Consider the following 26253-nt stretch of genomic DNA (forward strand, 5'->3'; position numbering starts at 1 on the left):
GAAATACAAATCAAAACCACAATGAGATAGCACCATATACCTGTCAGAGTGGGTAAAATAAAAGACAAGAAATAATAAATGTTGGTGAAGATGTGTAGAAAAAGGAATCCTAGTGCATTATTGGTAGGAATGCAAACAGGTGCAGCCTCTGTGGAAAACAGTATGGAGGTTCTTCAAAAAATTAAAAACAGAATTACCACATGGTCCAGTAATTCTGCTACTGGGTATTTACCCAAAGAAAACAAAAATACTAGTTTGAAAAGATATATGCATTCCTATGTTTACAGTGGCATTATCTATGGAAGTGACCCAAGTGTCCATCCATACATGAATGGATAAAGAAGATGGGGTATATATATAAAAAATGGGAAATTACTCAGCCATAAAAAGAATGAGATCTTGCCATTGGCGAAAATATGGATAAACCTAGAAGGCAAAATGCTAAATGAAATAAGTCAGATGAAAAAAGACAAACGCTGTATGATTTCACTCACATGTGGAATTTAAGAAGCAAAATAAATGAACAAAGAAAAAAGAGAGACAAAAAAAAAAAAAAAGACTTTAAAATACTGAGAACAAACTGGTGGTTGCCAGAGGGGAGGTGGGTAGAGGGATGGGTGAAACAAAAAGGAGATTAAGAGTATAATTATGATGAGCACTGAGTAATGTACAGAATTGTTGAATAATGATAATACCTGAAAGTAATGTGACCCTGTATGTTAATTATACTTCAATTAAAAACATTGTTTTAGATACAAATAATGTCCAATTTCTATCTCAGAACTGGTTACCCTTCCTTCATAGCTGTGTGACTCTAATTCAAAATGTGAAATAAACTAAGCTACCAATGAAACTCACCTGCCATCACGGGATCTGTGGAGACTGCCGTGGTAGCTGCTTACTTTGCTGTGGACGCTCCCTGCCTTGCTTCTCTGATCATCCACCATAGCAAGCTGAGTTGAAGAAGCATGTGTGGATGTTCCTTGAGTGGAAGTTCCTCTTGATTTTCTTATAATAGGAGTATTTGGATCCCTCAAAAGAGACTGAGCAAAATCAGGTTCCTGTAATACCTGTCGGCTCTCATTCACTATCCTAGAAAACAAAATACTAAATTTAAGATACAGACTAACATCCCCATAGACCAATAAATGTGACACGCTGACATTATTCTTGAAATTAATTGCTCTCCAAATAATGTCTTTAGGAGAGATATAAGGTAACATTGTTGACAGAGGAAAGAATTTAACAAAGATTATGTCAATCTGTGCTTTAAGGTGGTATGATGGAAAGAAGCCTGCATTAGAATAAGGAAATCTGGAATTTTGTTCAATAAATACATGACCTTAAGCAAGTCATTATCCCCTTTTCTTCATTTTCCTCATCTATAAGATGAAGCTATATGATTTTATCATTTCTAAAAGTCCCTTTCAATTAAAGAAATTTATGATTCTCAAGTACACTGAAATATTACAAAGATATTACAATAGAGAAATTTTTTTCTTGCATGGTTTATGGATGTATTAGAGGCCTCACTGTAGCATATATATATATATGTATGTGTATATATATATATATACACACACACACACACACACACATATATTTTTTTTTAATTTTTTTTTTTTTAGAGACAGAGAGAGGGAGCACATACACACATGCAGGGGTAGGCAGAGAGAGAGAAAGAATCTCAAGCAGACTCCCCACTGAGTGTGGGGACCTGAGATGACCTGAGATCATGACCTGAGCTGAAATCAAGAGTTGGATGCCCAAATGACTGAGCTACCCAGGTGCCCCAACAGGTATATTTCTCAACCTGTAAGAACAGTTTTCTTTTAAATTATTTTTATTAACATATAATGTATTATTTGCCTCAAGGATACAGGTCTGTGAATTATCAGGCTAACACATTTCACAGCACTCACTGTAGCACATACCCTCCCCAATGTCCATAACCCAACCACCCTCTCCCTACACCCCCACCCCCAGCAACCCTCAGTTTGTTTTGTGAGATTAATAAGAGTCTCTTATGGTTTGTCTCCCTCCTGATCCCACCTTGTTTCATTTTTTCCTTCCCTACCTCCCAAACCCCCGCCCTGCCTCTCAAATTCCTTATGCTGAGTGAAATAAGTCAATCAGAGAAAGACAATTATCATATGATCTCTCTGATATGAAGAACAGTTGTTTTAAGGCTACAAGTTGGTCTTATGGTGAAACAGTTGTTCCATGCTAGAATAAACATGAGTGGTCAAAACTAGAACAAAATTAATGAAAAATTAATTTAAGCTAAGATAAAATTAATTACTAGACATCTTAAAGGCTTAAGGAAAAAAACTTAAGATGAATTATTGTCAAGAATAAAAGTTTTTAACTGCTAGAGAATGGTTAAAAGCAGACGTTTATTATAATGAACAAAGCAGCAATTAAATTGATCAAAGAGCCAGTTAAATAGTCACAAAGATCAGAGTCTCACTTTATATAAATGACTATGAGAATCAGAGGTTAAAGTTAAAATAAAATAAGTAATTTCATGAAAAAATAAAGCTCCAGCATATATAGATTGGACCATACACTGAGAAAGTGCATATATTCTAACTTTTCAGATTACAAAAGGATCCTCCTTTCTACTATTGTTTTTAGTGGTGAGGTAGGAGGGCTAAAGGCAGGCTAACACTTGTTGAGTACCCACATTATGCCAGGTATTTCACATTCACTCTCCTTTGATCCTTCTTAATAATGTTTTTATTATGGAGATGAATGTCCTAAGAGGATATCTGTTAAGAGGATATTATGTATCTATTGTGAATAGATATCTATCAAGAATAAATACTGTGATCTCCATTTCATAGATGAAAAAACTGAGGTTTAAAGGATTAAAGAATTTTCCAAAATCATACACCAAAACCAACAGTCAGGAATCAAACTTAAGTTTAAATGGCTTAGGGGAGGCTGGGTGGCACAGTCAGTTCAGGGTTCAGCTCTTGATTTCGACTCAGGTCATGATCTCAGGGCTGTGAATTCCAGCCCCACACTGGGCTCTACGCTGGGTGTGGAGCCTGCCTGAGATTCTCTCTCTTCCATTCCCCTGCCCCTCCCCAACACTCTCGTGTTCACTCTTAACAAATGGCTTAAAAGTCAAAGTAATGATAAAATGTTTGTAATGATAAAATATTATATATACATATGTACACATATGTATATATAACATATGTGTACACACACACACACACATTTCCTCAAATCAAAGTATCAAAAACTGGACAGAAGAATGAACATGTTAGAAACAGTTAAAACAAACAAACAAACAGTATCTGTTTCTCTGTCATCAACGGCCCTAATCATATATTTATACATCGCAAATCAGCCTTAATTGCTGACTTTATTTTCTAAACTTATTTTTAAAACTTCGTTCAAACTGACTTCTGGTCATGCCAAAAATTTAATCCATCTTCAAATGGTAAACATTTGTCCCCTCATTTTACAGATAAGAAAACAGAGAAATTAAGTGATATGATTTATATAATTCCAAAAGAAGATTTCTAAAAATATTTCAATCAGTGTCAGAATTACTAGTATAAGCACAATGTTAAATGTGGCTTCACTCAGGGGCAAAACACTAATTTGATTAGCACAATTTTACAAACTAGTCTCTTTGTAGCACAGTACATAAGCAAAAACAAGAGTCTAGAATCAGACCGCTTAGGTCTGAATCTCAATTCTAGCAATGACTATGAAACCTTGATTCCTTACCGTAAAATGATGATCTCTCTTACAAGGCTGTTTGAAGGATTAAAAGTTTTAATAATACATAAAATGCTCAGAACTGTGCTTGGAGTATTAAATGTGCTCAATTAATTGGCAACTGTTACTACAATTACTTTATAGTTGTTTTTCAAAGGCTAAAGCAGACAAATGCTAGATATAGCTATGGGACGCTCTCGCTCTTGGGCTCCAGAATAAGGAGCTGCCACTCTAGCCCAGGGCACAGTCCTGGCTTATTTCTTTAATGCATTTCATTATCATTATATAATATATTTAATATCATTTTTCTATTTTGGCTTTAATGTGTACTTTATCATAATGGAATAACATATTATCTATATAATTTCTGGTATACTTAGAAGAACAATGGACAATTGGAAAGGGAAGTCTAATACCTGTGTGATTTTGACCAAAGCATTTAATCTCTCTGTGCTCAGTTTTCTCATCTGTAACACATAAATAATACATACCAGCCCTCACAGGAATATCAAGAAGATCAAGTATTAACATAGACATATAAAAGCATTAATTTGTTCTTATTTTTGAGAAAATTATAATTTAAATTTCTGAAAGTAAGATCAGCTTTCCCTCAAATACTTTCAGTTAGTAGTTAGTAAGGTATAGACCTTAAGCCTGCCTGGTTCTACTTGGCTATCTTCTCAGAATCAAGTTTTAGCTTTTAATTAATACATGCTACTGTGCTAATCACAAGTGGTTGTAGCTAAGGTTACAATCACATTGAAACACATCCACCAAATCCAAAGTGTTTTAACATAAGCAATACAAAAATTTTATGTGAATGTGAGGTTTGTGAACATTGTGATAATTTCAACTTACTCTTTTTTCCTACGACCATGAAAAAAACTGGCCCATTCAAAGCATGTCTTTTTGCTTCCAACCCAAAAGATGGAGGGAATACCAACAATGAGAGCCATCAGGTATTTCATCAGAAAGAGAATCAGGTCTGGACGACTCATTTGAGTAACCTACAAGAAGGGAAAGAAAAATACCTTAAATATATAAAAAGAAAAAACCTTCTATCAAAGGCCATTATAAATCTTTAAAATAAACAATAGTTAAGTAATTCTACAAACTTGGTATTTTCACTTTTACAGTTCTGTAGTTAAATTTCTTGTTACACGAAAAAGATATACACTCCTGATAATCTGACAGTAAGTTTCTATTTTGTATTTTGAGTCCTATATTTTTCTTATTAGCTCATAATGGTATCTTCTAAGGAAGAAGATTATTAATGTAGAAAATAAGCCATGAATAGGAATAGAGGCTCAAATAAATAATACCTATATTCTTCTTGGCCAATTCTGTTAGTCCTATTATTGATCATTACAACATAAAATTAGGAAAGTATTAGTTTTTCCCCCCATTTCATTAATTTCTGTGCTTATCTTTTGTAGCCAATCCTTCTCCCTACTTCATCTTACTCTGCTGGCTGTTTTCAAGCTTCCTCTTTAACCTATGAGCTATTTCTAGGTACATTTTCTAGTTTCTAGTCAGATGAGTTTTTAAAAATTGCTTTTTATTGTTGGTTTCAAGTTTAATTATTGTGGTCAGAGAATTTGTCTATATTAATCTGGTTACCTTAAATTTTGGAGAATTCCTTTTGATTTAGGACACTGTCAATTTATGTAAGTATTCCTTGTGAACTTTAAAATAGCCCATACTCTCTGTTGGGTACAAAATCTTCTATATGTATTAGATCCACTTTATTAGCTTTGTCATTCAAATTTTTTATATTCTCAGTTTTGTTTACCTGTATTAATTTTTTAAAAGATTTTATTTATTTACTTGTTAAGAAGTCTAATTGATAATCTTTTGGAGATTTACTTCCTCTCTCTGGTAGCTTTTAAAATTGTCTTTATCCTTTTCCATTTATAGTTGCACTGAATGTTTCTCATTGTGATTGATTTTTATTTCTCCTTCTTAGTATGCAGAGTGTACTTTTAATCTAAGGACCTATGTTTTCAGTTCTGGAAAATTCTCAGACATTAGGTTTTTGGTTATTGCTTTTTAGTCATTCTTATGGCTTCTTATTCTACAACTCCCATTAGATGTGTACTGAAGTTCCTCAATCCTTATTTTTTATGTCTTTTAACTACATAATTACATAGTTTTTAGTATTGTATGGCTCTCTATATTCTGTATTCTGGGTGAACTCTTTAGAACAATTTTTTTACTTCACTAATTCCCTCTTCAACCGTGTCTATGTTAGGGTTCATGCTCTCTACTGATTTTATTTCCATAACTTCAATTCTAAGATGTCTAATTAGTTATTATATTTGCCTATTCTTATTTCATTTCTACTAATTTACAATCTCTTATTCTTTTAAAGTGGTTTTTATTGTTTATCTTTTAGGGAATCCTAAACATACTTTTTTAAAAATAAGTCTTTATAAACTTAGTTTATTACTTTCATTTAATCTGGGAGCAAATCTATCTTCCGATAGATTTGTTGATTTTGTTGGATTCTTTCTAGGTTTGGCTTTTCCCTTCTTTGAATTGTGTTTTGGAATTTCAGTTTGCATATCTTGAGTTAGAACTTTCCCTTTCTCTTCCCCTCTCTCCCTTCTTCCCTCCCTCCATTTATCTCAACCCGTCTCATGACTTTTTGTCTTCACCAGTGCCCACAGGGACCTTGTCAAAAATCAGGTTTTATACTGGTGATTGTGAACTACAGATGTTACTGATTACTGGAGATTCGGGTACTAAGTCCTGGCAGTTCGGCTTAAATATCGGTCTTAAGGCTGTCCTGGTGTCTTCCCACATTTCTAGATAAGTATTTTTATATTAACTATAGCCTCAGGGAACAGTTGGTATTACCTTTTACATGGACTTCCTTTCTAGAGCAGGGGAGCCTCATTTCCAATTCCTACTTTAAACCAGTGAGCCTAGTTCTGGTCCTCTGACTTCCATGTGACACTTACACTTCAAATACACCCCAGAAACTGGATACCCACTCACCTCTAGCTACTTCATACCTGGAGTTCAGCAGGCCCCATGCTTTTCATAACTAGTTATCAATGTGCATATCTGTTATATAAATAAGTTTATTTTGTCTTTTAGACTGATCACATTCAAACATTTTTATTATGTTTTATCTATAACTAATTTTATGTTTATGTTTCATCTATAATGGCACATGATTACAGTTAGCCTGGTAAGCTCAAAACATGGAACTTAAATTACAACCATAACCTAGAATTAAGGTGTAATTCCTTTAGAATTTAAAAATCAAAAAATCAAAAAGCAAGTATTTATAGATCATCCACTACTCTAAGAATAATTCTGTTTAAAGTCCCATGAGGCTTGGGGCACCTGGGTGGCTCAGTGGGTTAAAGCCTCTGCCTTCGGCTCAGGTCATGATCTCAGGGTCCTGGGATCAAGCCCCACGTCGGGCTCTGCTCAGCGGGGAGCCTGCTTCCCTTCCTCTCTCTCTGCCTGCCTCTCTGCCTACTTGTAATCTCTGTCTGTCAAATAAATAAATAAAATCTTTAAAAAAAAAAATAAAGTCCCATGTAATCTCTGTCTGTCAAATAAATAAATAAAATCTTTTTTTTTTTTTTTAAAGATTTTATTTATTTATTTGACAGAGATCACAAGTAGGCAGAGAGGCAGGCAGAGAGAGAGGAGGAAGCAAGCTCCCCGCCGAGCAGAGAGCCCGATGCGGGGCTCGATCCCAGGACCCTGGGATCATGACCCGAGCCGAAGGCAGAGGCTTCAACCCACTGAGCCACCCAGGTGCCCCAATAAATAAAATCTTTAAAAAAAAAATAAAGTCCCATGAGTTATAAGTTTACAACTTATAAAACAGTTGTAAGGTATGATTAATGTTCCCACCAAGATGATAATCTAAATGAAAATACAAATTAAAGAAACCATTGAATAGTTAAGAACTATAATGAAAAGAAGCAGATGAAGAGACATGAAAGCAGATCACAAATAACCTTCTCATTAAAAAATACAATGGCTTCCTGTTGTTCCATTTTTTTTTTTAAGATTTTATCTTTAGGTAATCTCTATACCCAACATGGGGCTCAAACTCACAACCCCCAAATCAAGAGTCACATGCTCTACCGACTGAGCCAGCCAGTTCCATTTTTAAAAAATATTCCAAAAAGCATCACTTATTGATGATTATCTCATACTTTACAAAACCTTTATGTCCCCTGACTTCTATAACACTGCATAGTCATGATTATTCTCCTAATGAGGCATTACTTTCTTACTTTCATTACTTTCTTCTTGACTTCCTACTCCTGCTCTTTTACCATTTGCTCCCCCATTACCCTCTATACAAGAGTTTTTTGTTTTTTTTTTAAGATTTTATTTACTTGAAAGAAAGAGCAAGAGAGAGAAAGAGAGAGAGAGAACAAGCACGTTGAGGGGCAGAGGGAGAAGCAGACTCCCCACTGAGCAGGAAGCCTGATGCTGGGCTCAATCTGGGACTCCAGGATCATGACCTAAGCAGAAGACAGATGCTTAACTGACTGAGCCACCCAGGTGGCCCTATACAAGAGTTCTTTTTTTGTTGTTGTTAAAGATTTTATTTATTACTTGACAGAGAGAGACACAGCGAGAGAGGGAACACAAGCAGGGGGAGTGGGAGAAGGAGAAGCAGACTTCCTGCTGAGCAGGGAGCCTGATGCGGGGCTTGATTCCAGGACTCTGGGATCATGACCTGAGCCGAAGGCAGTCGCTTAACAACTGAGCCACGCAGGTGCCCCTATATAAGAGTTCTTAAAGTCAGTGTGGAGATTCCTCAAAAAAGTAAAAACAGAGCTACCCTATGACCCTGAAATTGCACTACTGGGTATTTACCCCAAAGATACAGATGTAGTGAAAAGGGCCATATGCACCCCAATGTTCATAGCAGCAATGTCCACAATCGCTAAACTGTAGGAAGAGCCCAGATGCCCTTCAACAGAAGAATGGATAAAGAAGATATGGTCCATATATACAATGGAGTATTATGCCTCCATCAGAAACGATGTCATCCTTGCGCAGGGGCCATGCTAATCTTCTCTGTATCGTTCCAATTTTAGTATATGTGCTGCCGAAGCGAGCACCAGAAACAATGAATACCCAACTTCTATATCAATAGGGACAAGACTGGAGGAGATTATGCTAAGTGAAATAGGTCAAGCACAGAAAGTCAATAATCATATGGTTTCACTTACTTGTGGAGCATAAGGAGTAACATGGAGGACATTAGGAGAAGGAAAGGAAAAGTGAATTAGGGGAAATCGGAGGGGGAGACGAACCATGAGAGATGTGGACTCTGAGAAACAAACTGAGGGTTTTAGAGAGGAGAGGGGTGGGGGGATGGGTGAGCCTGGTGGTGGGTATTAAGAAGGGCACGTAGTGCACGGAGCACTGGGTGTGGTGCATAAACAATGAATCTTGGAACACTGAAAAAAATAAAATAAAATTAAATTAAATAAAACAAAAAAAGAGTTCTTAAAGTCATTCCTCAATTCTCTCTTTATACTCTCAACTAAACATTTAAACTTAGAAGTCATCTAGTCGTATTCTTTACCTAGCAAATTAATTTGCTTTCAATCTACTTGTTCTGTGAATATAAATTAGTATGGTGGTATTGATAAAATACAAGTTTGCCTTTCCCACATTCAAATAGCTAGAATAGCTCTAGCTATTCTGCCCACCTGTCCTAGTTTTGTCCTCTGGTGCTGTCAAGAGTAAGGCTACCATTCCAAAAGTCCTAGTCAAGTCAATAAGATACCCTGCCAGAAGGAAAACTTAAAAAAATGGTGAAAGTATTGGGAACAAAGAGACAAAAAGACTAACCAGAAAATCCAAGAGAATCAACGGAAAAACGAAACAATAAAAGAGTTAGCAAGTTGGGCAAGATTAATATACAAAAAATCAAATGTTTTCTTATATACTGTCAATAACCAGAGAAAAAACATAATGAAAACAATTTCATTTATTTATTTTTTTTTTATTTTTTTTTAAAGATTTTATTTATTTATTTGATAGGGAGAGATCACAAGTAGGCAGAGAGGCAGGCAGAGAGAGAGAGAGAGAGGGAAGCAGGCTCCCCGCTGAGCAGAGAGCCCGATGCGGGACTCGATCCCAGGACCCCGAGATCATGACCTGAGCCGAAGGCAGCGGCTTAACCCACTGAGCCACCCAGGCGCCCAACAATTTCATTTATAATACCAACAAACCCAAAAAATATCTAGGAATAAACCTAGCAACCAACTAGCAAGAAATACAAAGAAAATGATAAAACACTATCAAAGGACACAGAAAAAAACTGAAATACATAAACAAGTCCATGTTTCTACATGCAAAGACTCAATGTTTTCAAGATATCAAATCAATTATTCCCCAAATTAATCCTGTAAACTTGGTACTATCCAAAAAGAGCAAAAGGATTTTTCACAGAATGTTAAAAGTTAAGTATATGATAAAAGTATTTCAAATAAATGGGGAAAAGATCATAGATTGTTTAATAAGTGATGTTGGGATGGTTGGCAATCCACTTGGAAACAAAGTAATTTAGATGCCACCCCACACAATGAAAGAAAAATAAATTCTAGACAGATGACAATAAATCATAAAAGTATGAAAAGAATGAAGAATATTTTTATAGTGGAAGTGCATAGGCCTTTTTAAAAAAAGTAACATGAAACAAAAAAGCCATAAAAGGAAAAGACTGACAGTTTTGATTAACAAAAGCTTAAAACTTCTGCAGAACAAGAAACTATAATTCAAATCAATACACTAATGACTAACTAGAAATATTAACTATATTATCTATATAAAGCAAATTAAGGAACAGAAACTGAATTAAAAATGGAAGAAACAAAGGGAAGAAAACAGCAAATATGCACACATACAAGCATACACACAGCTACAAAGAGAACAAAACTAAAATGGCTTTAAGAAATTACTTTGCTCAATTCTATTCAAATAAACTTGGAAACTGATAGAAGCAAATGATAGCAAAATATAAACAAAACTGATTATAGGGTGCCTGGGTAGTTCAGTTGGTTAAGCGACTGCCTTCGGCTCAGGTCATGATCCCGGAGTCCCATGATCAAGTCCCACGTTGGGCTCCCAGCTCCACAGGGTCTGCTTCTCCCTCTGACCTTCTCCCCTCTCATGCTCATATTTAAAGAATATGCCATGACCTCTGATCAAGCAATTCTTTTAAAAATTTAAGCTACTGATCTATTCACGTATGTGAAATGATATACAAAAACTGTTTGCAATAGTAAAATATTAGAGACAATGTGCATGGTATATTATGAGGTCAGAAAAAATACCGAGGGAGCCTTTTCGCTTTAGGTATTAGTCTCCAAGATATACTGTTAAATGACAAAAGCAAGACGGAGAAGTATGTATAGTAGCTACCATTCAAGTAAAAAAGAAAAAGGAATATACTTGGTTGTACATCCGTAAACATCTCTTAAAGTATATACAAATTCCTGGCAACATTCAAGTCACCTTGGGAAGGGCACTGGGAAGATGGGAGACAATAAGCACAAGTGGGAGACCTTTTCCCATATACTCTTTTAACTTCAAGGTTTTGAACCATGTGAATACAGTATCTATTTAACACTATTAAGAAAAAAAAAATAGAGCTTCATTTTTCTAAGTCTGAGCATTCCAAATATAAAAATAACAGTTGGGTGGTCTATGAGGAAATATCCCCATTGGGGGGCAGTATCTAAATTGGTATAATATTTCTGATGGACACTCTCATAATACTTAATAAAAACCAAGATGTGTACAACATTTGAGCCACAAATTCTGTTTTAAGAAATAAATTCTAGGGGCGCCTGGGTGGCTCAGTGGGTTAAAGCCTCTGCCTTCGGCTCAGGTCATGATCCCAGGGTCCTGGGATCGAGTCCCGCAGTGGGCTCCTTGCTCTGCAGGGAGCCTGCTTCTCTCTCTGCCTCTGCCAGCTTGTGCTCTCTCTCTCTCTCTCTCTCTGAATAAATAAATAATAAATAAAATCTTTAAAAAAAAAAAAAAAAGAAATAAATTCTAAAGAAAGAGTAGGTCGGGGCGCCTGGGTGGCTCAGTGGGTTAAAGCCTCTGCCTTCGGCTCAGGTCATGATCTCAGGGTCCTGGGATCGAGCCCCGCATGGGGCTCTCTGCTCAGCAGGGAGCCTGCTTCCTCCTCTCTCTCTCTGCCTGCCTCTCTGCCTACTTGTGATCTCTGTCAAATAAATAAATAAAATCTTTAAAAAAAAAAAAAAGAAAGAGTAGGTCAATAGGAGATTGTTCAAATAAATTAAGGTACATCCAAATAACAAAATAAGTAGCTATTCAATAATGGTAACATAAAGTGAAAAAAGGAAGATACAGTGATATGCTTGAAATGTTTAACTGGCTTTCTGGATGGAGGTGAGCTCTGTTTTGTAGTATCTACAAATTTTGTAGTATAAATACTCCAACCATGCCACTTTCAAGTTACCAGTGGGATATCACTTACTGTGCAGTCATGAAGAGATACACATACTGACTCTTGTGAGTCTGTGTGAGCCAGCTCTAATACACTACTGGGAGTAGACGAATATGTCAAATATGACCACATTTATATTTTAAAATTATATATATATCCATATTTATAATATTAATGAGAATACCCATATTTATATAATCAAATATGACTTTTTGATGTGTTTTGTTACCTATCGCTACACATTGTTCTAGTTATCTAGTCTCATGTAAGAAACCACACCAAAACCAGGAGCTTATTCTCTCTGATGGTTCTGTGAGCTGACTGGGGTCAGTTGGGTGACTCTCACCTGGGTTCTCACATTGTTGCAGTTGGATGACAGATGGGGCTGGATCATCTGAATGTAGTATTGAGATGGGCATATATGTAAGATGACTTCTTCACTCAAATACCAAGAATCTCAGCTAGGATTTCTGGAAAAGTTGGGAGCTGGCTGGGATCTCTCTCCCACTCTCCTTGCCTTCCTCTATTCATGCAGCCTTACCATACAGTTTATGACCAGTTTGGAATTCCACACATTTTGTGGGTTCAGAGCAGGCTGACTTATTAGAGGCTGGTTCCTCCCACAGCAAGCATTTTAAGAAAACTTGAAAAAAATGGCAAGGCTTCTTATGACTTAGCCTCAGGGGCATGCAGAATCACTTCTGCTGCATTCTACCAATCAAAAGCAAGTCACAAAGCCAGCCCAATTCAAGGAAAAGAACTACATAAGAGCAAAAAGTATGATTCACTAGCTGGAGGCAACAGAGTATTTATCTCTAGAGTAGCTATCAAAATATTAGAAAAATACACAGAAAAATGTAAATACTGGTTATACTGATGGGGAAGTATGTTTTTCTTCTAAGCATGTTTTATAATAATTTTTTCCTGATATTCTGGAATTTTTTTAAGTAGAAAAACAATATGTATATAATCAACATTTACAAAACATATTAACCAGGAAAACTTTCATTATATTAATGGAATGCAAAAAGCTCATGTGATACAATGTAAATCTGGATTATGGTATATATCAGTAAATGTTCTACAAATGAATTGCTCTAAGAAATATAAAAAAATTATATTCATATTAAATATAGTATATAGTGAATATCATAAATATCTAGAGTAAGATATATAAACAGACCAATGATCAACTAGATAGAAAACATGATGAACTGTAAATGAATCAATGCCCAGGATTTCTATTCTGTATTTATACACACACACACACACACACACACCCCTTCTTGTGACTTCCTTGCATTCTCTACCATGGCACATTATTTCTTAAACACAGATTTTCACATAGTAATAAGAACAAATTAATATAGATAGTACATAAAATGAGTCAAAACATGTAAAGTACTTAGAACTGTACCTGACACCTAATAAATGTTCAAACATGTGGTACACGGGGCACCATTGTCCCAGAAGATACTAAAAAGGTCCATAATAAGATATTCTGTGGTAAAATAAAATTTGGATATTATAATCTCTCCTTGGAGAGTCACATGCACATTCAGCTATTAAAGGCTTTGAGAAGTCCTGAAGTAAGCAATTGTTTATCTTCATTTATTCCAGTGTCTCTAATGCTATTATATATACTTAAATTTCCCCACCTGAAAACTGACGGGTTAGAATAGGTAAATTCTAAGTTTTTCCTAATAACCTATAACCCTATTAATCTTGAAAATTTTTCGAGGTGAACTAGAGACCAGTCTCTAATTTTTATTATGCTTAATTTTGCCCCCAAAGTTATTTTCCATTACTTAAAAATCGTACTAGTTAACACACACATTTTAACTGTAATTATATACACTTCTGACTCACAAAAAAGAGAAAGAAAGTTCCTATAGAAGTGGAGGGAGATAAGGGGAAGAATGAGAGCACTGAGAAGAATACTTCAAATCATGTCTGCTTATATTCAGTGAATGGTGAGAAAACAATGACTGACTGAAGAAAAACAATTATTAGCAAAGTAAGGAAGAAGGCCAAGAACCTAAAAATTAAAACTAGTCAAACCGTAATTAAAGAAGTCTGGAGGAAGATCTAATCAGAGTTGAGCAGAGAATCAGAGATATTATGTAATATGAAAAGAGCACTGGCCTGAGCAATATGACCTTGGTCAAATCATTTAAAAAATGGCAGGCTTGAACTCAATGACTTTGAAGTTGCCTTCAATTCCAGATGACTGGTCATCTGCAATCTAAAATACTCTTCTTCAGAGATCTTATATAGTCTAATCCCTTTTTTCATATATATGTGGAATCAAAGCCTAGGGAATTGAATTGATTTGCTCAAGGTCATGTATCTAATTAATTCAGTCACTTAAATACTGAGTGCCTACTGTATCCTGGTACAAGAGATAAAACAGTAAATGAGTCAGAAAATTCTCTGCCCCACTGAGCTTAAATTCTAGAGAGAGGTGGTGGCAGGGTGAGGGTGGAGTGCTGTCAAGAAGGAAATAAAAAAATCTTATAATACCAGGTAGTTATTAACTCAGAACTAAAGCAGAGTAGGGAACAGGGTTTGTGAGGTGGTGTAGTACGTGTGCCACATAGTTTAGATCAAAATTGTGAAGAAAGGCATCTCCTAGAACACATTTAAACAGGGATTTGGAGTTTTCTCTGCAGTAAAAGTATTTCAAACAGAAGGGACAGCAATGACAATAATCCTGAGAGAACAAATCTGTTGTCTCTCAAGAACAGTAACAAGGAGACCAGTGTGACTACAGCTGAGCAAGCAAGGAGAATGGCAGGTAGTAAGTCAAAGAAATAGGCTGAAACCACATTATATATGGCCCCGCAGGCAATGGTAAAAATGATAAATTTTATTCTAAGGGTAACAGGAAGTCATCGGTGGGTTTTGTTTGAAGGCACACCATGAACTCATTTATGTTTTAAAAAGTTTACCCTGGCTACCATGTTGGAAATGTAAGGAACAAGAATAGAAGATGAATTGGAAGGCCATTGTGGCCATCAGAGAGCTTGGACTAAGGTAGAAGTGAAGGTGGTAAGCAGTTGATGCATCGGGTGTGATGAGGTATGTGAAAAAAAGGGCTCAAAAATGGCTCTTAATTTGGGTAAGAGCAACCTGTGGATGATGACACCATTTACTAAATGGGGAAGAACTGGGGATGGGATGTAGGAAGAAGGAGAAAAACTAAGTTCTATTTTAGACATGTTAAGTCAGAAATGCCTTGCAGACTTCTAAATGGAAATGTCATATATATGTGTGTGTGTGTGTGTGTGTCTGGAGCTCAGAAATGAAGTTGGGCTATATAGCCTAAAACATGGGACTGGGCAAGATTATCTAGAAAAAGACAAGACTATCTAGAAAAGACTATCTAGAAAAGGGCAAGTCTACCTAGCTAAAAGGTCTTTATCTAGAAAAAGACTATCTAGAAAAGCCCCCCCCCCCCTTTTTAAAAGATTTTATTTATTTATCAGAGAGAGTGAGCACAGGCAGACAGAGAAGCAGGCAGAGGCAGAGGAAGAAGCAGGCTCCCCTCTGAGCAAGGAGCCCGATGTGGGACTCGATCCTAGGACCCCAGGATCATGACCTGAGCCGAAGGCAGCCGGCTGCTCAACCAACTGAGCCACCCAGGCGTCCCCCCCTCCCCTTTTCTAAGTGAGAAACTGTATCTTATACCTTCTTTAGTGTTTTAAACTGCACTGTATTGTCTTTCACAAATTAGATATATTGTCCACATAACAGAAATGCTTTAATTAAAGGGAAAGAGTGCTGAAAACAAAATCGGTAATGACAACAGCAACAACAAATTAGTAAAAACAGCAACAACCAAAATCTTCAATTAGGCATGATAACACAGAGGAGAACTGGAGGACAGAGAGATGTAACACAGAATATTTTGTATTATAAGGTTCTGGTTAAAACCAAAATTCCAGGGAAGACAAATCAGCACCTGTCCATGGTAAGGATACAGTGAGAAAGCAACTCAGGTAACGCCTGCTTTGTGAACGTGTCATATGCAAAGGGTGTTGGCGCCAGAAGGCTAAGACACTAGGAAAGAATAGCCAAGCTATTGCTGTATGGAAAGCATTTTTCCCTTATAAGTAAGGAAAAAGAAAGGGAAAGGAAAATGCATTATTATCGAGCTGTAAATCACAAAAAAATTAGGCAGTTAGCATGTAAAACAGGATCTGTGATAGCTAGAAAGGCAAAGCTCATTAAAGAAAAATATTTAAATAAAGGAAAAGGAATACAATGTTCAGTTTTTATTTAAAAATAGCCCTATAATGCCTTGGTGGGTCAAACTGTTAAGTGTCTGACTCTTGAATTTGGCTCAGGTCATGATCTCAGGATTGTGAGATGTAGCCCCACGTTGGGCTCTCTGCTCAGCATGGAGTTGACTTGAGATTATCTCCCTCTCCCTTTGCCCCTCCCTGATCACACTCTCCCTCTAAAATAAATAATCTTTAAAAAATAAATAAAAATAGTTCTATAATGAGCTGAATGCTTATGGATTTTTTTTTCTTTTGAGGAAAAAACCCACCATATACCTCAGTTCGTTGTATAGTTAAAAGGAACAAAGGAGAAACTTCATTCTCTCATTTATATTTGTCCTTTTAAAATTCTATATTCCTATTGATGCTAAATAAACCACCTTAACAACGCAAAAAAACACTCACCTGATATATTTCTTTGGTCTATTTATTGTGAACTAAAGGAGAAGCCCAGAAGGAGAAGGGAAACAATCAGCATCTTCTCTAAGCCCTATATTTTGATTACTGTAATTTTTGTTATAAGCCCACATTCACTCACTTCTGAATAACTAATCTCCTCTAATGCCACTCTAATTTTAATCTATAGAATTTTACAATATGAGTTTATTCAACCATAATATGGGAGATTATTTCCATATTTTGTTTTTTCAAAATTAGATCCAAAATCCACCCTGGGGCTTAAATTCTTTTTAATTATAAAGAAAAAATTATTCAGGCTAAGGGAGAAAAAAGCCTTGCAAAGAAAAAAAAAAAAAACACCAAGGGTGTACTTTTGGCTGTTGTAGTAACCTAAATTGAATTATTGTTTCTGAGAGTTTGGCTCTGAATCAGGTTTGAGAGTCCTTGGCCACTTTCCCTATCAAAAGGAATCTATACTAATGGGTACACATTAGGTTTGCTTTCATTTTATGTATTATTCAATGTCATCTTATATAACCTTCTTTTACATTATTTTCTCTCTGGTTTGCTTTCATTTTAAAAAAGATTCATTACAAATGTTGGTTTATTCTAAAGCCCGTGGTCCCCTAAATCCCATGTAAAAATAAACTGTTGATCAGGCTCATGCAGAATATCATGTTGTTAAGTGACAACAGTTTTAGAATGGAGGTCTGATTCCAAATTTTGTGCACTTATTACACTACACTGCTTTATCTACCTTTTAGTCTGCCTTGAAAAGTCACCTACTGGCCCCATCAGATATAAAGACTTATGGTAAATGCTATGGTAATTAAGATAACAGAAAATTAAGAAAAGTATAGAAAACCACAGAATAGTGAAATCAGTTTCACACATAGGAACTTGACATACAGAAGAGGCAGCATTACAGATCAATAGATAAAAGACTAGTCAAGAAATAGCACTAATCAGATACCTATATATTTAAAAATGCTATTTCCCCAGCACACCAGATATAAAAATAAGTGGTATAGTTTAAAAATCCAAATCTGGAAAGCAGAACTTTAAAACTGCTGGACGAAAACACAGATGCATATTTTTTATGACTTTCAATAGAGATTTTTAAAAAAGATTTTATTTATTTATTTGACAGAGAGAGAGATCACAAGTAGGCAGAGTGGCAGGCAGAGAGAGTGAGGGAAGCAGGCTTCCTGCTGAGCAGAGAGCCCCATGCAGGACCTGATCCTAGGACCCTGGGATCATGCCCTGAGCCAAAGGCAGAGGCTTTAGCCCACTGAGCCACTCAGGCGCCCCTCAATAGAGATTTCTTAAAATACATTAAAAAACAAGAAAAAAATGAGTAATATACACATTAAATTTTTAAACTTCAGCTCAACAAAAGACACCATTAAAAAAGTAAAAAGCCAAGTTAGATATCTGTAATGCATAAACTGACAAAAAAAAAGTATAACCCAGAATATATGTGTGCATATTTGTGTATGTCTATAAAAATTGCAATTCACAGAAGAGGAAATATAATTAGCTAATAAACTTAAAGAAGTTCAATCTCACTAGCAATACAAATTAGGGAATTTGGGAAACTCCCACATCAGGGAAGTACAAACTAAAATAGCAATAATGATTGCCAATAAGACTGGCAAAAATTAAAAAGTGTGATGACACCAAGTGATGGTAAGGATATAGAACAATGGGAACTCTCTGTACTTTCATCTGGAGTTCTAAATTGGTACAACCATTATGGAAAGCAATTTGTCAACATCCTAGTAAAGCTGAAGAATCACATGTCTTATGACCCAACAATTCCATTTTTAGGTATATATTCTAGAGAAACTCAAATGGATGAACAAGAATATTCATGGCAGCATTATTTACAATAGAGGAAAAACAAGATACAATCTAAATACTCACTGAGTAAAATAAACTAATGTGATGTATTTATACAATAAAATATTGAACAGCAGAGAAAGCAAATAAACACATACATATTACTATGTCTCACAGACATGTACGACAAAAGCTGCAAAAAAGGCTTACAGTTTTGACACTATGAAGTTTTAAAACAAACTAATACTATACATAATTTAGGAAAAAATACATGTGAATAAATATATAAGTAAAAACACAAAAACACCAAGTTCTAAATAATGATAGTTTAGAAGAGAGGTTCAATTAGGGAGACCTGAGGTTTTTGTTAGTGTTTTATTTATTAAGTGGTTGACAAATCTACTGATATTTGATGTATTATTCTTTATACATATCTGTATGTCAGACACATTTGTAATATCTTTATTTATTTATTTTTTAAAAAGATTTATTTATTTATTTGACAGACAGAGATCACAAGTAGGCAGAGAGGTAAGCAGAGAGAGAGGAGGAAGCAGGCTCTCCGCTGAGCAGAGAGCCGGATGCAGGGTTCGATCCCAGGACCCTGAGATCATGACCTGAGCCAAAGGCAGAGGCTTTAACCCACTGAGCCACCCAGGTGCCCCTGTAATATCTTTTAAAAAGAAAAGACAAAAAAAGGAAGTTAAGGATCCTATAATGACGATACTTTGTTCCTCTCAGGAAGACAATAGTTTTAAAATTATACTACGTAGGATAAATAGAGACCTAGTTAGTAATTCACTTTTTTCACTAGATTTGTATCTATGTATCTTCCTTCCACTTTCCAAGTTTATCTTCTCCTATTCTGGGCCTATCAATTTATTTCTAATCCTGTGAAAAATAAGTACAGTGAGCTGATAAGGAAGGAATTAACTGGTAAGTTCTTAGAAAAGTAACCACAGAATATTTTTATCTCAAAAATCATGACATCTGGATATATTACACCGATTATTTAACTCCATAGACCCACACAAATGAAGTAAGAAAAGGCTTAAAGCCAAAATTTATTCAAAAACTTAAAATGAAGACAAAAATAATAGTTATCTTGGGGCACCTGGGTGGCTCAGTGGCTTAAGCCTCTCCCTTCAGCTCAGGTCATGATCTCGGTGTCTTGGGATGGAGTTCTGCATCAGGCTCTCTGCTCAGTGGGGAGCCTGCTTCCCTCTCTCTCTGCCTGCCTCTCTGCCTACCTGTGATCTCTCTATGTCAAATAAATAAATAAAATCTTTTATTTTAAAATTTTTTCATTTTAATCTTTTTTTTAAAAAGATTTTATTTATTTATTTGACAGGGAGAGAGAGATCACAGGTAGGCAGAGAGGCAGGCAGAGAGAGAGGGAGGGAGAAGCAGGTTCCTGCTGAGCAGAGAGGCCAATGCGGGGCTCGATCCCAGGACCCTGAGATCATGACCTGAGCCAAAGGCAGAGGCTTAACCCACTGAGCCACCCAGGCACCCAATAAATAAAATCTTCTTAAAAAAAAAATAGTTATCTCATTATATTCTACTAATTCTTTGTTTTGATGGCATTATGAAATAGAAAATTTCACTGCTTTAGAAGTTATATTTGATTACAAGGGATGTAACCACCTTGACTTTCACCCAAATTATAATTGAGGGGAAAAAAAAATCACCACTCTGATGTTACTTTAGTCTTACAAATTAGAAATAACTAGAAAATGGAAAAGTACATATACTTTTATACATATACATATACTTTACAATATGTTTGCAATAGTAACCAGGAAACAAATAATTAAAAATTTTGTAGAACTTCTACTTAATCTTGATGCAGATAAAGAATTCTAATCTTCATTTACAATATAAATGATGCTCATTCATCTTGTGAAAAGCATAATTCTTTTTTAGATTAAAAAAATAAACTAGTCTTCCCCCCAAAAATAAAGGGTAAATCATTCCGAAAAGTTCCATTCTCTCTTCCAAATACAAACTGAAGAAAATAAATTAGTTTGTTATTAAGTATAAAATAATGAAACAGAAAACACAGTTTAGACTTTGCCGAGCATTACCACAGCAAATCAACTTCCTCAGCCTTAAAAAACTGTTTAGGGGATTGGCCATATTCAGAAATGAGTTCTTTGAAACTTGTCAAAATTGTTCTGCAATCTCATGATTTACAGATTAAGAAAATAAGACATCAATGAATGAAATACAGGACATAAATAAATGCAAGGGTATTTTGTGCTCATGTACTATTAATATTGTCAAAATGTCCATACTGCCCAAAGAAATCTATAGACTTTCAATCCCTATCAAAATTCCAATACCCAACTTTTGTAGCAACATGGACAGGACTGGAAGAGATTATGCTGAGTGAAGTAAGTCAAACAGAGAGAGTCAAGTATCATATGGTTTCACTTATTTGTGGAGCATAACAAATAATATAGAGGACAAGGGTAGATGGAGAGGAGAAGGGAGTTGAGGGAAATTGGAAGGGGAGGTGAACCATGAGAGACTATGGACTCTGAAAAACAACCTGAGGGTTTTGAAGGGGCGGGGGGTGGGAGTTTGGGGGAACCAGGTGGTGGGTATTAGGGAGGGCACGGATTGCATGGAGCACTGGGTGTGGTGAAAAAACAATGAATACTGTTACGCTGAAAATAAATAAAAAATTTAAAAAAAATTTAATACAAAAAAAAATTCCAATGGCATTTTTCACAGAAATAGAACAAATAATCCTAAAATTTGTTTGGAACCACAAAATACCCTGAATAGCCAAAGCAATCTTGAGAAAGGAGAACAAAGCTGGAGGCATCATGTTCACTATTTCAAACTATGTTACAAAGCTATAGCAATCCAAACAGTATGGTTTTGACATAAAAACAGACAGATCAGTGGAACAAAGAAGAGAGACTAGAAATAAACCCATGCATACATCGCCAATTAACCTACAACAAAGGAGTTAAGAATACACAATAGGGAAAGGACAGTCTCTTCAATAAACAATGTCAGGAAAATTAGACAATCACATGCATAAGAATGAAACTAGACTACTATCTTAAACCATACACAAAACTAGCTCGAAATGGATTAAAGACTCAAATATAAGATCTGACAGTATTTAACTCCTAGGAGAAAACACAGGCAGTAAACTCCCTAACATCGGTCTTGGCGATGAATTTGGGGGTTGGACATCAAAACCAAAGTTAACAAAAGCAAAATTATGTTGTACGTCAAACTAAAAAGCTTCTGTAATGTAAAGAACACCATCAAAAAAAGGAAAAAGCAACCTACTGAATGGCAGAAAATATTTGCAAATCATACAGCTGATAAGGGATTGACATTTAAAATACATAAATAACTCATATGACTTAAGAGCAAAACAATCAGTCTAATTTAAAAATAGATCTGAATAGACAGTTTCCTAAAGAAGACCTACAGATGGCCAACAGGTAGATGAAAAGATGCTCAACATCACCGTTATCAGGGAAATGAAAATCAAAACAATACCACCTCACACCTGCTGGATTATTATCAAAAAGGTAAGAATGTATCTGCAAGGATGGGAGAAAAGGAAACCCTGTTCACTGCTTGTAGGAATGTAAAGTGATATAGGCACAAGGGAAAACAGTATGGAAGTTCCTCAAAAACTTAAATTAGAACTATCCTGTGATCCAGCAATTCCACTTCTGAGTGGAAATTTCATATTCAAAAGAATATGAAAACACTTAACTGAAAAAATACATGCACCCCCATGTTCACTGCAGCATTATTTATAATATCAAGATACAGAAACAATCTGTGTTCATTGATGGATGAATGGATAAAAACTGTGGTGTGTGTATACACATACACACACACACACACACACAAATATTAGTCAGCCATTAAAAAGGACAAAATCTTGCCATTTGTTAGAGTATGGATGAACCTTGATAGCATTATGTTAAATAAAAAGTCAAACAGAGGAAGACACATAATATATGATCTCACTTATATGTGGAATCCAAACAACAACAAAACCAAGCTCACAGATACAAAAAACAAGACTGGTAGTTAGGAAACAAGTGAAGAGGTTCAAAGGTACAAACTTTGAGTTACAAAATAAAAATGTCATGGGGATGTAATGTATAGCAATGGTGACTATAGTTAATAATATGGTATCACATATTTGGAAGCTAAGAGAGGAAATCTTAACTCTCATCGCAAAAAACATTTTTTATAATTATGTACGATGATGAATGTTAACTAGACTTATTGTGATCCTTTCACAATGCATACAAACACTGAATCATTACGCTATACACCTGAAACTAGTATGTCAATTATACCTCAATTTAAAAAATTTGATCTCACATTTTTTAAGGTGTTTTTTTTTTAAAGTAATCTCTACATCCATTGTGGGGCTCGAACCCACAACCCCAGGATCAAGAGTTGTGGACTCCACTGACTGAGGTGTCCTGATCTCACATTTGTATAATACTTAAAATAATACAATAATACAATAAAGTAATTCCTTTCGGGAAAAATAGGCATGACCAAATTTTAATTTCATGAATATATTCTGAAACTCCAGAATAACTTTCCAGAAAGCATACGAGTTTCTATTAGACATATTCACTTTAAAAAATATTTTCTCCATTTCAATTAGTTTTAGGCCAAAGCTAGAAAAGCTTTTTGAAGTTTCCATTAAGACTATGACATGCATGTAATACAGTTTTATGGTTATAATTTACATTTACAGGTATAAAGCAAGTTATGACATCTAGCAGCAAAATACATGGTTAATTATGCTTTCTGGTTCTTAAGGTCATAAAATGGTTAAGGAAAGAAGGGAATTAAATTTAGTTGACTTCTTATTGTGTGCTGAGCTTTTAAGTATCTGAGGACTTTTATTTCTCAAAACAGTCTCATGAAAAAAGAAATTCTGGAAATATATATAAGAAACTATAAAAAGGGGGTAAAAATTGAGAATATGAGGAATGTAAGTAGTAATAATGCTTTTCACTATATATTTTTAACATTATAAATCATGCTAAGATATCATCTATTAAAAAAATTAAATTAAAAAACATAATCAGGAAAAAAAAAAACCTAAAGAACAAGAGGCCTCTGATGGGGAGAAAGTAAAAAATGGGTGGAGGGAGGAGGGCATTTTAGCAGATTCTAGATTACCATTGATTGATTTTTTTTTTTTTTTTTTTTTAAGAGAGGGACCACGCAGGGTGGGATGGGGAGGGTTAGAGGGAGAGAGAGAGAATCATAAGCAGGCTCCATACCCAGTACAGAGCACAATGTGGGCTTTATCTCATGACCCTGAGATCATGACCTGAGCCAAAATCAAGAGTAGGCCGCTTAAAGGACTGAGCTACTTAGGTGCCTCTGTTAATTGATTTCTGATGCAATTCATTGATTGAAGCATTAATCCAATTCTGGTCTATATATAGTATACATTTGTCCTTTTTTCTACTGGATTTTAGGTAATTTTTAAAAAATATGTTATTTATTTATTTGAGAGAGAGAGAACATGGTGGGGGGTCAAAGGGAGAAGCAGACTCCCCACTGAGCAGGGAGCCGATCCCAGGACTCCAGAATCATCATCTGAGCTGAAGGCAGTTGCTTAACCAACTGTGTCAGTAAGGCGCCCCTTAGGTATATATTTTAAAACCCCAAATTATGCATTGTTAATATTTTACAGAAACAGTATTTGTTTAGCTTTATGTACATACAATTTTATTTCCTCATCATTCTTTCTTTCACCTCCTAATATCCTCCAGAGATCATTTTCAAGAAGAATCTTGAAACCTTTAGAAATGGCATTAGTTCAAGTCTTAGATTCTCAGTTTTTGTTTATATGGAAATAGTTTCATTTCATCTTTGTTCTTGAGAACATGTTGAATTCTCCGGAAGATGCAGAGATGAATTTTGGGGTACAAGATGTTTATAAGGAAGAGATCTGTGAAGGAAAGTGGTGGAAGCAAGACTAGGCAAAGGAAGAAGTGACATGCCAGCCATGAATTCTCAGACAAGTCTCCACAAACTGGTAGGGAGCCCTGGAGCAAACAATGGCCTTCAAAAGGTCTTTTTTTGTTATTGTTGCTGTTTTTGATGATATTTTCTATTTTCAAGATTGTTGTCTCTGTTTCTCTCCCAAAATTTCACAGAAGTGTTGATTTCTTTTTATTTATCCTGCTAGGGCTAGCAACCAACAAAACGATGAAACCAACTCAACAACTATGAAAGCTAAAAGACAGTATAATATTATCTTTAAAGTGTGGAGAGAAAATAATTTCAACCAAAAGTTTGTACTTTGTGAAACTTGTAAACATGGAGATGCACTGCCAGATCCCCTTCAAAGAAAGACTTGCTGCTCAGTTGTAGGAAGTGGGTTAGCAGATACTCTTCAGCTGCAGAGAGTTGCCTTATCTAACTTCATGCTCTTCCTGGGACAGCCTGCAACTAGCAATTGTTGGAGGGGCTAAGAAGGCCTGGATGAAACTGTGAGATACTGCATAAGTATGCAATATTTATAGAAATAACAGATACAGTCACAAAGATTACCTATCTATATGAAACTACTTGGAATAAATAATTTTTTCTAAAAATTAGATGTCTAGAAACATAAGTTTTGAAATAGAAGTATTTAGATTTCTGAAATGCAAAACTACAGTTTAAACTGCTATTTGAAGAGAAATTTAATGAACTATTATATGTAGGTGAAAATAAAGTTATCCAGAATGCAAGAGAGACAAGGGAAATATGAAAGTGATGTTAAGAGAAATGGAGGACAGAATGAAAGGTCCTAAAAAGAGGATGATTAGAGTCCTAGGAGTGAGTTCCTAGAGGGGATAATGCAGAAGAGATAATATTTAGGGAGATAATGGCTGCAAATTTTTCCAAAACTGCTAACATGTGGATCCACAGATCAAGGAGGACTCTAATTATCCTTTTTATTTTCACACACAAAGTATTTATTTGAACCTAAAATTAACATCTGATGTAAGGTTGAGGGGCTTTTTCTTAAATTGCTCATCTACTAATATTTCAGATTTTTCTTACATGCTACAAGCTTATCACCATCCATGATTTCCACTTCCTATTTCTTCAAAGTGAACAGAGCATTCAAATACTCATAAAGCAATCTATGTGCAAATCCTAGATTTTTACAATCTCCTCAAAGATCTTTAACAGTTCATCTTGCCTATATTAACTTCAATAATAATCTTTTTAAAAAAACAACTTGACTTCATCAATACTTTTTTTTAAATTTTATTTATTTGACACAGAGAGAGAGATCACAAGTAGGCAGAGAGAGGGGGAAGCAGGCTCCCTGCTCAACAGAGAGCCCGATGCGGGGCTCTATCCCAGGACTCTGAGATCATGGTGCCCCTCAATTCTTTCTAAAGCAATCAACTTATTTTCATGAAAATAATGCTTTCTTGGGGTGCCTGGGTGGCTCAGTTGGTTAAGTGTCCTACTCCTGATTTCGGCTCA

General features: G+C 35.4%; 1 protein-coding gene across 1 annotated transcript in view; it reads right to left on the minus strand.

The window, feature by feature from the left end:
* Positions 1-26253, minus strand: part of FZD3 (frizzled class receptor 3) — a 58068-nt gene that overhangs the window by 10457 nt on the left and 21358 nt on the right. The window contains exons 3-4 of the mRNA XM_080796835.1: positions 4597-4745; positions 859-1092 (exon numbers count right to left, since the gene is read on the minus strand). Of these exons, the coding sequence (XP_080652961.1) occupies positions 859-1092; positions 4597-4745 (383 nt within the window). The remainder of the gene's footprint in view (positions 1-858; positions 1093-4596; positions 4746-26253) is intronic.

The sequence above is a fragment of the Martes martes genome (genome assembly GCF_963455335.1).
Source record: "Martes martes genome assembly, chromosome: 2".
NCBI classification, from domain to species: Eukaryota; Metazoa; Chordata; class Mammalia; order Carnivora; family Mustelidae; genus Martes; species Martes martes.